The sequence below is a fragment of the Peromyscus leucopus genome, chromosome 8b (genome assembly GCF_004664715.2).
Source record: "Peromyscus leucopus breed LL Stock chromosome 8b, UCI_PerLeu_2.1, whole genome shotgun sequence".
In the NCBI taxonomy this organism is placed as follows: domain Eukaryota; kingdom Metazoa; phylum Chordata; class Mammalia; order Rodentia; family Cricetidae; genus Peromyscus; species Peromyscus leucopus.
In genome coordinates, this window is record NC_051086.1 from 60,880,207 (window position 1) to 60,896,207 (window position 16,001).

At 38.2% G+C, this 16,001-nt stretch overlaps 1 protein-coding gene across 2 annotated transcripts in view; it reads right to left on the reverse strand.

Annotated features, from left to right (window-relative positions):
* Nucleotides 1–16,001, reverse strand: part of Taok1 (TAO kinase 1) — a 116,377-nt gene that overhangs the window by 48,025 nt on the left and 52,351 nt on the right. For both annotated transcript variants that reach the window (XM_028866822.2, XM_028866821.2), the window contains exons 2-5: nt 15,296–15,517; nt 7,603–7,674; nt 2,381–2,482; nt 1,515–1,560 (exon numbers count right to left, since the gene is read on the reverse strand). In XM_028866822.2, coding sequence (XP_028722655.1) covers nt 1,515–1,560; nt 2,381–2,482; nt 7,603–7,674; nt 15,296–15,427 — 352 coding nt within the window. In that variant the 5' untranslated portion in view covers nt 15,428–15,517. The remainder of the gene's footprint in view (nt 1–1,514; nt 1,561–2,380; nt 2,483–7,602; nt 7,675–15,295; nt 15,518–16,001) is intronic.

Sequence of the window (16,001 nt, forward strand, 5' to 3'; positions counted from 1 at the left end):
AAACCCAAAGAAAAGAAAAAAAGACACATTGGGTTTTTTTTGTTTTGTTTTGTTCCCCTCCACACACACACACACAGGGTTTCTCTGCACAGCCCTGGCTATCCCAGAACTTGCTCTGTAGACCAGACTAACTTCAAATTCAGAGATGCCCCTGCCTTTGCCTCCCAAGTGTTGGGATTAAAGGCGTGCACCACCACTGCCCAGTTGACACATTGGTATTTTTAGTAACTATGTGTATAGTATGGTGTGTGCACCATAGTCTATGTGTGGAAGTCAAAGGAAAACACTGATCCTCACCTCCTACCTTATTTGAGGCAGTCTCTTCGGTATTTGCTGTTCCGAACATGCCAGGCTATCTAGGTCACAAGCCTCCAAGGATTCTCTTGTCTCTACCTACAGCTCCTTGTGGAGCACTGAAATTACTGCAGCACACAACCATGTCTAACTTTACTTGGGTTCTGAGGATTTGAACTCCTGTCTTAATACCTGTGTAGCAATAGCTTTACTCGCTGAGTTATCTCCTCAAGGGTAATTTTTAAAAAACAGGTATTTAGCAAGGGACAATTTCCATGGGGATAAACTAAAGCCAAATAAACTTCCTAACTAGTATACACTTACAACAAGTGTTAACAATAGTCAGTCAACTGTTCCTCTAAGCTTAACAAGACCAAACAAAAACTTGATGACAGTGAAACAAAAAAGATACTTGCCCTTTTTTTACTTTTTATTAACAGGACAGATCAAATTGACAGAGAATTTTTTTTCAATGCATATAAAGTTTCAATGAGAAAATTTGCCTACTTTGTAAGAATAGCAAATTTCATGTGAAGAAAATGTCAAAGGCAAGGAATTTTCTAATTTCTGCAAAATTTTATTTTTATTTAGTATTAATATTGTTTAAATAAACTCTAACTAAATTCGTTTGGTTTGGTTTTTTGAGAGGGGTTTCTCTGTGTAGCTCTGCCTGTTCTGAAACTCACTATGTAGACCAGGCTGGCCTCAAACTCAGAGGTACACCTGCCTCTGCCTCCCAAGTTCTGGGATTAAAGGATTTAGGCAACCAGCAACCACCTCCTGGCCTAAACTGTTATTTTATTCTAATATTGTAATAAACAATCAAGGTCAGGAATGGTGGTACATGCTTTTAATTAAATCAGTCAAGATACAGAAGCAGGTGGATCTCTGTGAGTTCAAGGCCAGCCTGGTCTACATAGTGAGTTCCAGGACCTCCAAGACTACATAGAGAGACCCTGCCTCAAAATACACACACACACACACACACACACACACACACACACATATATGTACATATATATATGTAAAATATTCATCCATTTATTTACGGTTTTTCAAGACAGGGTTTCTCTGTATAGCCCAGGCTGTTCTGGAATTCACTCTGTAAACCAGACTGGCCTCAAAATCAGAGATGCCCTGCTTCTGCCTCCTGAATGTTAGGATTAAAGATTATGTGCCAAAATTAAACAACCAAAAATCAATAATCAAAGTTAACTTACCTTCTAGTAAATCTGAGGCAGATCCCAAACAATATTCCATTACAAGCTGCATGGGGAGAAAAAATATAAATGCATTAAAATTTCTTATAAAGACAGTTTATCTGAGATAAATACGAAGTCAAGAAGATAGTCCAAAGTAAAACAAACTCAAGCTATTATCTACATATACAATATAATTATATATTTAGGATTTTGTTAAACTAAGCGAATGGTTCAGGCATGGTGACACATGCCAGTAATCCTAGCACTTGGGATGCTAAGGCAGAAAATATGAGGCCAGCATGAACTACACAGTTAGTTCCAGAGTGGCCTAGGCTACATAGTAAGACTGTGTCTTAAAACTATCAAAAAAAATTTAAGCCAATGTTAATACTTGTCTTCTAATAATGTTAACATGCAACCAATTGTATAAAGCTGTGTATTGCATATATACTTTCCTATATAAAGGCATTTATAATTATATTAATCCAATTCTTTTAACAAAATGTCACAATTCTCTATGTTGTGTTATTGGGCTAAGGAATCATGTCATCTCAAATTTCACCAGAATGTACCAAAACTTCACAAGGATCTTTGTACTTAAATATACTAACACATATTTACGTCAAAAAGATATGTTCAGTTCCACTCTCAAATAATGGTACTGCTCTTGAAATGCTGAGTTGGCATTCCTGAAGTTATGGGAGAAGTCATGTAAAGTTGTTTTATCTGTTAAGAGTTGCAAGAATATATTCTTCCTCTCCCAGGATGAACTAACATGTCAGGTGTATGAGCATTTCTTCATATAACCAGTCTGAGATATTTTGAGTTAAGTTATGCTAAACCAAAAGCAATTAATTTATAACAAGAACAGAACAAATACCAACCCAAGCGGTGTGTTCCCGTAAATAGCAGCCTTTATATTCTATACTGTTGGGATGTTTTATTCTTTGTAGAAACTTGACTTCCTTAATAATATCCTGCCATTTCTAGATAGAGGGAGGAAAATAAGGAACAGGAGGAAGAATTATGAACACCTGGTTTTCATTTGAAAGATACATAAGAAAAAACTAATTACTATATTTAAAAAGGTTAGAACATAAAACTTAGATTTATACAAGAAATGCCAAAATGAAGTTTAAAAGAATTATATATAAGGTACAAAATAATTAAGGACAAATTTCAGTTTAATAATATTCATAATCAATGAGCCCTATTAAGTTTATAATCAAAAGTTAGCAAGATGGCTCTGAAGTTAAAAGCACTTGTTGCTCTTCTAGAAAACCTAAGTTCAATTCTTAGCACCTATACGGCAGTTTAGAATTGTGTGTAAATCCATTTTCAGCGGTCCATCCTTTCTGGTCTCTAGAGGCACTAAGCACACACAAAGTATACAAATATACATACAAGCAAACACGAATGCACATGAAATAAATCTTAAATCTTAACAATTAAGCACTCTGACTATGCTATAACACATGTAGGTTTTTTTTCCTTCAGAAGTCCAACCTTTTTATTTTTTTAAAATAAGATTATTTTTAAATTATTGATTAAAATTAATTTTATTAATTTCTTGAGCATTTCATAAAATATATTTTGATCATATTCATCTTCCCACCTTGGACATTTCCCACATTCACCCCACCTCCTTACCCACCCAATTTTGTGTTCCCTCTTTCTTGCTTTAAAACCCATCCAGGTGGGCAGTGGTGGTACATGCCTTTTAATCCCAACTCTTGGAAGGCAGTGGCAGGTGAATGTCTGAATTGGAGGCCAGCCTGATCTACAAAGTGAGATCTAGGACAGTCAGGGCTACACAGAGAAACCCTGTCTTTAAAAAAAAAAAACCAATAAAATAAAGCACAAAAACTCTTTTCAGTTCAACTTGTCCTGCCCAAATACTTTTGGGTGTTAGAGAGGGCTGGCCTACCAGGGATCACACCCTTCAGAAAACTGACTCTCCTTCCTCGAGCAGCAATCAATTGTCACTACCCTCTTCTGGCCTCCCTGGGCACCATGTACATACGTGGGGCACAGAAATACATGCAGGCAAAATACCCATATATATAAAAGAAAATGCTAATGGAATAATTATGTATAAAGAAGGATAATGGAAAAAAGGGAGTATAATAACCATTTTCCTACATATTCTGCTAAGATCCTTCCCTCACAAGTATCATGAAATACAGATAACACTTAGGGCACATCCTTAACGTAACTCTTTTTTTATGTGTCAGAGAGTGTGTGTGTACATATGCCCGTATGTGTATGCAGACTTATCAATATCATGGTGCATGTGTAGAGGTCAGTAGACAACAATAGGGTGTTTTGGGAAACAGGGCCTTTTCTTTCTTCTTATTGTATATGCCAGGCTAGCCGTGCAGCCAGATTCTGGAGATTCTGTCTCCACTTCCGATCTCATGACAGAACACTGGAATTACAGACAGGTACCTAGCTTTTATGTGGGCCCAGGGGAGTCAAATTCAGGTCCTCACACTCAGGTGGCAAGTACTTTACACATTGAGACATCTCCCCAGTCCCTAAACATAATTACGTGTGTGTGTGTGTGTGTGTGTGTGTGTGTGTGTGTGTGTGTGTGTGTGTGTGTGTTTTGCTGGGAATTGAAAACAGGGCCACATACATGCTGGGTAAATGCTCTATTACTGAGCTAAATTTCCAAACCTACGTACTTACTCTTAAGAAACAAATCAGTGAAATCAAAGGTCATTAGGTTCAGTCAAAAATTCAACAAGTTTAATAAATACTGTATAGAGACCAATCTGTTTTGGGTTCTTGTTTTAGGTTTTCATAAGCTTTACCACTCACTAATGGGCTACAAAATTAAGAGATGAAAAAGTAAATAGAGAAATTAAGTATTTTACACTAAATTTAAGAACATCCATCTCTGCTATTATTTTACAAGCTCTTAGTCAAACATAGCAAAATATATTCAGTCTTTTATATAAATGTGTATCATAGCTAGGCAGTGGTGGTACACTCCTTTAATCCCAGCACTTGGCAGGCAGAAAGAAGCAGGAGGATTTCAGTAAGTTTGAGTCCAGCCTTGTCTACAAAGTCTACAAAGCAAGTTCCAGGACAGCCAGGCCTATTACACAAAGAAACTCTGTCTCGAAAACAAACAAACAAACAAAAAGTGTATCATACATTTAAATAATAAGATTCAGAAAAACTTATGAGCTTTAAACTTCAAATTTGAATACTCCACAAGATAAAGTCTTAAGAAAATTTAGATATCCCTATGTAAGCAAAACTTTGAAGGATAATACTAGATCCTAAAAATAATGCAATAATGAAATACTGGTTCAATAGATCAATAGACTTAAACAATTTAACAATCTGTTAGCCCTAAAATTGTTTTAACAAAATAGTAAATAAAATTATACTTCTAAGTAAGGTCAGTTTTTAGATATCAAAATGACAGAAAGATACAATTATAATAGTATTACCATACCCTCAGTGTAATAATCACCAAACCAAGATTTACCACAAAACAGATTCAAAACAAATAGGACCCAAGCCTTTGAAACAAATCCACCAAGTCCACTTCTAGACATATAACCAAAAGAAAGTAAAGCAGGATCTAAAGAAATGTTTGTGAGCTCATATTCATAGCAGTATTATTGACAATAGACAAAAGACTGAAGGAAACCAGGTCCATTTGTAGGTTTGAATATAAATGTATGAGTGCATGTAGAAAAAGATATAACACATATAAACACAATGGAGTATTTCTCAGTTTCTTGCAACAGAAGAAAATTTACACGTTATACTATGTATCAACATTGAGAATACTGTGTGATATAAAATACACTAGTAACAAAAGCACAAACACTAAATGGCTACTTCAGGAATATTCAATCTGTAGTTCTAAGGATTCAGGGGGCAACGTGTAGCTGAAGATGGCTAGGAATGCAGTCTAATACAAAACAGAAAACTTGATTTTTTGCAAGTTTTTTTTGTTTTGTTTTTTTGAGACAGGGTTTCTCTGTGTAGCTTTGCGCCTTTCCTGGAACTTGCTTTGCAGACCAGGCTGGCCTCGAACTCACAAAGATCCGCCTGCCTCTGCCTCCCCAGTGCTGGGATTAAAGGCGTGCGCCACCACCGCCCGGCTGATTTTTGCAATTTTTTAAAAACTCAGTTGCGGGCTGGAGAGGTGGCTCAGAGGTTAAGAGCACTGCTTGCTCTTTCAAAGGTCCTGAGTTCAATTCCCAGGAACCACATGGTGGCTCACAACCATCTATAATGAGATCTGGTGCCCTCTTCTGGCCTGCAGAGATTTGTGCAGACAGAACACTGTATACATAATAAATAAATCTTTAAAAAAAAAAAAAAAAAAAAAAAAAAAAAAAAAAAAAAACAACTCAGTTGCACAGCTCTCCAGCATGAACTCTGTACATGACAACATTATGCCACAGTGTCAAAGGTTAGATATGCTTGAAAGTGCTCCCAGTAGTTAACTTCATGAGAAACAGTAGAATTGTAGATGCTAGAGGGTAAGTGTTTAAAAAAAGAATTACTGTTTTGGTGGTATTGGGGTGGTCATGTGAATAGATATCAACTACTTTACCACTAAGCCAAATCTTATTCCATATTATGAGTACACTTCCCCTGTCCCAAAATGAAAAGTAGAATTCTAGAGAGGGGTGTTGGTAATGGTTATATGACATGCATGCACTTTACACTACTGTGCCATCTATTTGAAGATGATATAAGATAGAAAATTTTGTTATGACTACTTTATCACAACTAAATAACTGTTAGTTTTTAAAATTAAAGACCTTCAGAATCCTAGATTGTGTGTGTGTGTGTTGTTTTTGTTTTTCTAGACAGGGTTTCTCTGTGTTGCCCTAGCTGTCCTGGAACTCACTCTGTAGATAGACCAGGCTGGCCTCAAACTCAGAGATATACCTGCCCCTGCCTCCCAAGTGCTGGGATTAAAGGCAAGTGCTACCATACCAGGCTCAGAATCCTAGATTTTATTATATAAATTTATATAATTACACAGACCAAACAATCTAGAAATAAGAATACTGGCAAACTAAAGCATCTAGTTCTCTTTTTGCTTTTTCAAATTATTACATATTATCTTTGGATAAAATTTAAAATAGCCATGAAACATTTTCTAAATCATTTTTTTTTTAAATTATGTATACAGAAGAGGGCACCAGATCTCATTACAGATGGTTGTGAGCCACCATGTGGTTGCTGGGAATTGAACTCAGGACCTCTGGAAGAACAGTCAGTGCTCTTAACGTCTGAGCCATCTCTCCAGCCCTTCTAAATCATTTTTAAATAAAGGTTATGTCCTATTAATTTACTGCCATGTACATCTTAATTTACTTAAGTATTTAGAAATCAGGATAAACACAGAATAATTATTAAACCACAGCTTAAAAAACTAAAACCATAAGATACAAGTTAGGAGGTTTCTGGTATGCCACTAATGTTTTGTTTATGGCTCTAAGTAATAGCTAAATGGGCCTCACCCACTTGTAAAGAAAGATTCGTTGATGTGGTTGATGTGACTGCGGGCAGAAGTCAGGAAATTTAAGAAGCCAACTAGAGGCGAACAAAGAACTTGACAGAATGCTGGGCGGTGGTGGCGCACGCCTTTAATCCCAGCACTCGGGAGGCAGAGCCAGGCGGATCTCTGTGAGTTCGAGGCCAGCCTGGACTACCAAGTGAGTCCCAGGAAAGGCGCAAAGCTACACAGAGAAACCCTGTCTCGAAAAACCAAAAAAAAAAAAAGAACTTGACAGAAGCAGTGGGGAACCTTTCCTAGGCAGAAAGGTACAGATTGACTGGAAGGGCAGAAACCAAGCAGGAACAGGAAGGGGAGGGGAGGAGGGAACCAACTACAATTAAGTATGTATGAAAATAGTATAAAGAAATCTGGGATTTAGTATGGCAATTAAAAAGGTAAAGAAAATAAATGAATGAACGGGGGAGAAAAGAAAAATGTACTGGTACATTTAGGAATGTATGCTTTTACATATAATGTATCTATTTTAAATTTCCTTCCTTCTCTCCCTTATTAAAAGTAGTTTGTTTTCCTAACACGCCAAAAATATGTATATAATTAACTTACCTCAGTAGACTGCTTTCCACTATAAGACATTTTCTTGATGGCCACCACTTCATTAGTACGCACATCTCGAGCCTTAAAAAGAAACAAAGAAAGAACCGTTGTGAAATAGAAACCAATAGATTAAATCTGAGATGTTATTTCTTTGAGAATGAAGGTGCTTGTAAACTAAATTCAAAAGAAACCATGAAAATTACCTTTAGTGGCAGAAAAAATAGAGAAGATGTGAGTCAAAAGAAATCAAACAGGAATCTGAAGAACTCGTAACAATTCAGAACTAAAGTTAGTAAAGTTGTATTAGGGATTTTAGTTAAGTAAGTAGCTTTTAGCTGCTCTTGTCACATACAAAAGTCACTATGTAAGGTAATAGATAAATCATCAACTTCACACTATAGTCACCATTTTACAATCCACATTGTAAAACTCAAATATATAACTAATTTTTTAAAAAAACCTAAAATGCAATAAAGCTCCTTTTAAAGAACACTTGTAAAAACCATTACTGTATTTATGTGTGTGCATATGCATGTATATATTTGTGAATGTGTATGAGCTTTGTGTGTCTAAAGATGAGAGGACTTTAGAGAATCAGTTCTCTTTCTACTATGTGAGCCCAGAAGATTAAATTCAGGTCATCAGATGGGCAACAAGTGTCTTTCCTCACAAGACCATCTTGCCAGCCCTTGTAGAACAAACACTTTCTTTAAAAATAAAAACATAGCCGGGCGGTGGTGGCGCACACCTTTAATCCCAGCACTCGGGAGGCAGAGCCAGGCGGATCTCTGTGAGTTCGAGGCCAGCCTGGGCTACCAAGTGAGTCCCAGGAAAGGCGCAAAGCTACACAGAGAAACCCTGTCTCGAAAAATAAAAAAAAAATAAAATAAAAATAAAAACATAGGAAAAAAAAAAAACAAAAAACTCACTGCCTTGTTAAGCATGAACCTGACTTTGATCCCCAGAACCCACTCTAAGAAAAAAAACTGGGTATGGTAACGTGCATTTGTAATCCTAGTACTAGAGCCAACTAGTCTACCCTACTTGGGTAGCTCCCAGCCTAGGACACCCTATTTCAAAAAACATGGTAGGGAGGTAGAGAGATTGTTTAGTAGTTAAGAGTGCTTGGGGCTGGAGTTAAGTTCCCAACACTCACATTAAGTGGCACACAATCACTTGTAACTCCAGTTCCAAGAGTCTAATGCAAACTTCTGGCCTCTGAAGACATCACATGAAAGTATCTCTCTCTTGCCGGGCGGTGGTGACGCACGCCTTTAATCCTAGCACTCGGGAGGCAGAGGCAGGCGGATCTCTTTGAGTTCCAGGCCAGCCTGGTCTACAGAGCAAGATCCAGGAAAGGTGCCAAAGCTACACAGAGAAACCCTGTCTGGAAAAACCTAATTTAACAATCAAAAAAGGGCTGGATAGGTGGCACGGTGGTGAAGAGTGCTGACCACTCTCGCAGAGGACCCAAGTTCAATTCCTAGGACCCATAACGGCAGCTATAATCATGTATAACTCCAGTTCCATGAGATGCATACCTTTTCTGGCCTCCACAGGTACCAGGCACATATGGTATACATAAATGCATGCAGGCGAAACACCCATATACAGAAAATAAAAATAAAATTAAAACAAAACAACAAAGACTGTTCCTAAGGTAGTCCTCTAGTCTCTACACACATAAAGATGTACCTGAACACACACACACACACACACACACACACACACACACACACACACACTCACACACGGGTGGGAGACAGATGTTTATCTTTTCAGTATATAAAAGGAAAGAAAGGCTGTCACATAAGAAAGCAGTATGATCCTATAACTAAAACCTATTAAAGTTATATACCAATTTAATTTAGAAATATAAGCAGGAAGATTCTAAAATTTTATAGGACATGGGGATATAGATAAGGTCAGTGGGTAAGTCCTTTGCCACCAAGCTTGGTAACCTGGATTCAATCCCTGAGACTCACATTCTGGAAAGAGAAAACAAGACTCCTGCAAGTTGTCCTCTGACCTCAGTGGCCCTTCCGCCAACAAAATAAATGTAAGAAAGTTGTTTGGTTTTCTTTCTTTCTTTTTTTTTTTTTGGTGTGTGTGTGTTTGGTTTTTTGAGACAGGGTTTCTCTGTGTAGCTTTGGCACCTTTCCTGGAACTCATTCTGTAGCCCAGGCTGGTCTCGAACTCACAGAGATCCGTCTGCCTCTACCTCCCGAGTGCTGGGATTAAAGGTTCGTGCTGCCACCACCACCCGGCAAGAAAATATTTTTTAACCTCAATTATTTTATATAACATGAAAAGAACTATCAGGATACTGGGAAAACACTTCATAATTCCTATTTTATTCTAGTTGTTTTGAGACCAGGTCTCTCTATGTAGCCCTGGCTGTCCTGGAGCTTGTTATGTAGACCTAGCTGGCCTCAAACTCAAGAGATCCACCTGTCTCTGACTCCTGAGTGCTTGGATCAAAGGTGTGCACTACCTTATATAAACTTACATGCTGAAAGTTTAGGAAGGGCTACTTCCAAATCTTCTCAACAGTAAAGAAAGCCAACACTTAAAAAATCAAAATTAGAAAAGTTAAGTGTTCAACATGACAAATCATATCTATAAGGTTTGGAGTGTGTTTCTGCTGTTTTTTTATTCTGTTTTTTACAGTCTCTAAAAATCTATAAGCTAGACAAGACTTGAGTTCACTAATATATCCTATGCTGGCCTCATACTTGAAACGTTCCTGCCTCAGTTTCCTGAGTTCTGATGTTGAAGTGTTTATAACCATGGCTGGCTTTACCTTATACCACGTTTGCCTATCATTCTATCTGCTTTAGGCAACTTCTCTAAGCAATGATAGACTTACTTCCTATGCCTGGAGATTTGCCTATTCTGGACATTTCATTTAAAAGGAACCACATGTGGCCTTTTGTGATGATACTTTACAAAATATTTTGCAATTCATGAGTAATGATGTTGAATATTTTTTATAAGCTTTATTTATTATCCATCTGTAATTTTCTTTGGAAAATTTCTAATTCAATTATTTATAATATTCATGTTCTATACTATGCATCTTTATTACTGAGTTCTAAGAGTTCTTTATAGAGTCTAGACAGAAGGCTATTTAAAATACAAAGCCACAGACCTGAGATTGGGAGTAGAGAGATGGCTCAGTGGTTAAAAACATTTGTTGCTCCTCCAGAGGTCTTCAGTTTGATTATAAGTACTCATATTGGGTGTTTCACAACCAGCTGTTAACTCTAGCTTCAGAGAATTCAGGCCCTCTTCTGGCCTCTGAAAATACCCTCACACTTGTGGCATACACACATAAAAATTCAAAAATACTAAAAAAAAAAAAAAAATTGTTTTTTTGAGATACATTCTCATTATGCAGCCCTGGCTGGCCTGGAACACTCTAAGTAGATCAGACTGGCCCAAATTCATAGAGATACACCTGTTTCTGACTCCTAAGTGCTGAGATTAAAAGTGTCTGCCCCCATATACAGCTTTAAAACAACAAAAATAACCAATACAGATAGAGAATGGTTTGAAGCCATCCTGATCCTTACAGTGAGAGCCAGGAAAGCTAGGGCTACAAAGAAAGACCCTGTCTAAACAACAAAACATGTTCAATGTCAATGGTTATTAGAATAACAGGCATTATCACAAAGGTAGGGAAATTAAAAGTTTTTACTGTTGGTGGGAATGGAAACGGTAGCTGCTGGACTTGCAGTTAGAATATTCCTCAAAAATTTAAAGATAGAATTGTCATAGATATCTGCAATTATACTCTTAAAGTATGTACATACATACTCAAAACTGAAAAGTGGATTTGTACTCTAAATCCAATATCCCAAAGTTTGGCCATTTCTATCAACTGGTTAGGTATTTTGAACTAAAATGTAGGCTCTGAACCTTGATCTTTCTGACCTATGGTAATTCTGTCTTCCTCTCTTTCTCACCTGGCTTTCTCTAAAAGTCTGCAATTATATGCCATTCTCAGTAGCATATTCCATCTGGCTAGGACGTGAACCATTTCTTTCTTTCTTTCTTTCTTTCTTTCTTTCTTTCTTTCTTTCTTTCTTTCTTTCTTTCTTTCTTTCTCTTTCTTTCTTTCTTTCTTTCTTTCCTTTCTTTCCTTTCTCGCTCTCTCTCTCTCTCTCCCTCCCTCCCTTCCTTCCTTCCTTTCTTTTTTATTTCGAGACAGGGTTTCTCTATGTAGTTTTGGTGCCTGTCCTGGATCTCACTCTGTAGACCAGGCTGGCCTCGAACTCACGAAGATCCTCCTGGCTCTGGCTCCTGAGTGCTGGGATTAAAGGCGTGTGCCACAACCGTCCTGCGTGAACCATTTCTTTTGTCCAGCACATCTATGATGTAAACTCTACCCACCCATAAGTGACTCAGAGCATCCTGATGATTTGTCATGGTTATCTAAGTCCTTGTGTTCAAACAATCATAAATTTACACAGTAACAGTACCAAACTATGAGAGTAATGAGATAATAGCTATCTTGACATGACAAAGAGAAGACTGTTTCCTTCGAAGAAAAAAGTATGAAAATAAGCCAGGCACTTAGACAGAAGCAGGCAGATCTCTGTAAGTTCAAGGTCATCCTGATCTACATTGAAAGTTCCAGGGTAGCCAGGGCTTCACAGAGAAATACTGTCTTACAACAAGGTGACAAAGGGGGCTGGGGAGATGGTTCACTGGTTATAGCACCTACAACACAGGAAATCACAAGGAACATAGAGAGTAGCAGAGTATGGATTCCCCAGAAAACCAACACCATACTGGATAGATTTAATGGTCCACCTAATTCCAACTCTGGAAGGAGACAGGATCACTGGAGCAAGCTAGCTAACAAGAATAGTCCTGAGAGTGAGCTCTGGGTAAACCCTGCTTAGACAAATGAGGTAGAAGAGGAATCTAGGATTGATTCCCAACATGCTCATGACCATCCATGTCCCCACACATGTGAAAACATGCAACACACACACACACACACACACATACACACACACACACACACACACAGGAAAAAGAAAAATATGACAATGAAAACTTTAACTTGGGGCCTGGAGAGAGACATCAATGGATAAGAACTCTTACTACTCTTGTAAGACCCAGGTTTGGTTCCCAGCACCCACATCAGAAAGCTGACAACCACCTAGAACTCCAGGACCAGAGAATCTGATACCCTCTTCTGGCCAGCATGGGCACCTGCATGTACATGGTACATATGAACTCATGAAAATAGGGACAATATGTGTGTGTGCGCGTGCGCGGACACACACACACACACACACACACACACACACTTTAAAAAAATCAATAAATAAATCTTTTTTTTTAATTATTTATTATATATACACACACCAGAAGAAGGCACCAGATCTCATCATAGATGGTTGTGACCCACCATGTGGTTCCTGGGAATTGAACTCAGGACCTCTGGAAGAACAACCAATGCCCTTAACCTCTGAGCCATTTCTCCAGCTCCCTCAATAAAGAAATCTTTAAAAATATTCTCAACTGGATTAAGAAAAAGCTATGTTAGCCAGGCATTGAGGCACATGCCTTTAATCCCAGCACTCGGAAAACAGAGGCAGGAAGATCTCTGTGAGTTTGAAGCCAGCCTAGACGACATAGTGAATTCTAGGACAGCCAGGGCTTTGTAAAGAGACCTTGTCTCAAAAATCACAACAACAAAAAGCTATGTTGATGCTGCTAAAACTCTACAGAAAGAACAAGATTCTATTTATAAAATTATAGAGAAAGGGGGCTGGACAGATGGCTCAGGGGTTAAGAGAACTAGCTGTTCTTCCAGAGGACCTGGGTTCAATTCCCAGCACCCACATGGCAGCTCACAACTGTCTATAACTCCAGTTCCAAGGGATCCAACACCCTCACACAGACACACATGCAGGTAAAACATCAATGCACATTTTAAAAAATTATAAAGAAGGAAGTGAAATGTATGCTAGTTTTGGTGCCACATCTCAAAATGCAAAAACTGTGGCCACAAAACATGGAAAGTATTTAGTTAAGACATTGAGTTATAAGGTTCAGTATTATCTTCGGCTTCAAGTATGGGGAGGGGGATTTTAGAATACATACTCTGAGAACAGATGAAAGCTGTATAGGGAAGTTTTAAATTTTATCTTTTCCTCAGAAGGTTCAATAATTTTTAAAAATGAACTTATTATAGAGAAAAGGGGGAGGAGACAAAGCATACAAATTATTAATGTGCACACACAGGAGCCATACACAAAGTAAAAAACTCAAAAGAATGGCCATATGGTTGACCAGGAAATAGCACTCTACTCTACAGAATGAGGCTCCGAAAGCTTCTGAGGATGATGACAGCAAGCAGGCTATGGGACGCTAAGAAAACTACAGGGAGGAGACTACAGTGAGGCAAGCAGCACTGTTCTAAACTGACAAGTCTTCCAAGGACAGCATCTGAGAGTCATTCCCGTGTCTGCAGAATAACTAACACAAATCTTGCCAGAAGATATATTTAGGGTAGTATATTTTTATTTCCCAAAACTTGGTAAAATTTTGGAATTTTGTCCTTGGTTGCAAGCAACCTCCAGAACAACTACACTAGTGAATGATAAAACAGCATTTTTTATTTACAGTGAACCTCTCTCAACCACACCTGAGGTGTTTTGAGGAAAGAACCTAGACTATCACAGGATTAGAGGGAATGATGGTTCTCAGGGAAACCAATCCTGAGCCAGAGAATTGGAACTGGCATTACATACCCAACTCTTACCTTGGGGGAAGGGAGAGAAGCTGAAGGTGAAGTTAATCACCAACAGCCAATAACTTACTAATCAGGTTATATAACAACCACCCAAAGGACTGGGGACTGTGAGGAGAGATGAGAACAAACATCTAATGGCCAAGAAACTGACATACTTAACTCCACGTGGACAAAAGCTCCTGTTCCAAAGAGGATTCTAGGGCTCAGTCTATGTATCTTTTCACTGTATCATTTAAAATACAATCTTAAATGAGTTTCACTTAATAATTACACCCAAAGAAAGGGTTGGAGGATCCCAATTCCATAGTTAATGGAAGCACAAGCTAGAGGTTATTTTTGTTTTGTTTTTGCTTTGGTGCTTTGCCTGCATGTATGTTTATATGTGAGGGTGTCAGATCTTGGCATTATGGATAGTTGTTAGCTGCCATGTGGGTGCTGGGAATTGAACCAGGGTCTGCTGGAAGAGCAGCCAGTGCTTTTTTTTTTTTTTTAATTTCTTTATTCGTTCTACCTGCATGTATGCCTGCATGCCAGAAGAGGGCACCAGATCTCATTACAGATGGTTGTGAGCCACCATGTGGTTGCTGGGAATTGAACTCAGGACCTTTGGAAGAGCAAGCAGTGCTCTTAACCTCTGAGCCATCTCTCCAGCCCAAGCTAGAGCTTTTAACTGGCATCTCAAAATGGGAGGCATTCTTATGGGACTGGGCGGAGATGACATTATCTCTAGGTAGTTTTGAAATGGAATTGAATTAGAGGACAACCAAGTGATGTCAGCTGCAAAAAGTCATTCCTTGCATAATGCATGTAGACATGTGTGGTATAAAAAGCAGTGTGAGAGGAGGGTTTGTTTTCCTACTCAGCAAATTCCTTATCTCTTTTAATATTTTTCACTCCAACATCTCTGACATCAAGCCTTTAACTCACAAAATATACTGCTCCAAAGCTCCCATGGCCGATTTCTCTGAGGTCTGTGAAGAGCTTTTCCGGATCTTCTTTGAAGAAGAGCTCTGCAATCTCAGGGTCCTTTAGACTGCCTGCTCTGTTAGTTGATGGCATCCTGCTGCGCAGTCAGCTGTCTGATTCTAATTTTATACTGCTATCCCAATGCTTGGTTCATCTGTATGAATAAAGCCACACTGACATCAACTAGGAAAAGAAAAAAGGAAAAAAAAGTTAAAAGTTGCTAAGAATAATTAAAAGATCATTTGCAGTCATTATCTACAAAACTGTATCAGATCTAGAATGTTAGTGAATAGTGTAGTCTTCTATTGCATTAGTTCCTAAGCTCATCACAATCACCTGTGGCACTTTAAAAATGAAGCAATCTACAACACAGTCCATTTCAATGTTAGCTTCATCTTTAAATCGTGGGAGACTTTCTACTACTTAATAATCCAATTTTGATGAAACTAGAGGAAGAGACAATTAACATACTATTAAAAACATATATACTAAGGCACATACATAATTAAAGGCACATGTCTTTAATCCCAGTACTTGTGAGGCAGTGGCAGAAAGATTTCTGTGAGTTCCAGGCTAGCTAGGGCTACCTACTAAGACACAGGCTTAATAAACAAAACAGGTGTTGGAGAGACAGCTCATTAGTTAAGTACATGCACTGCTCTTCCAG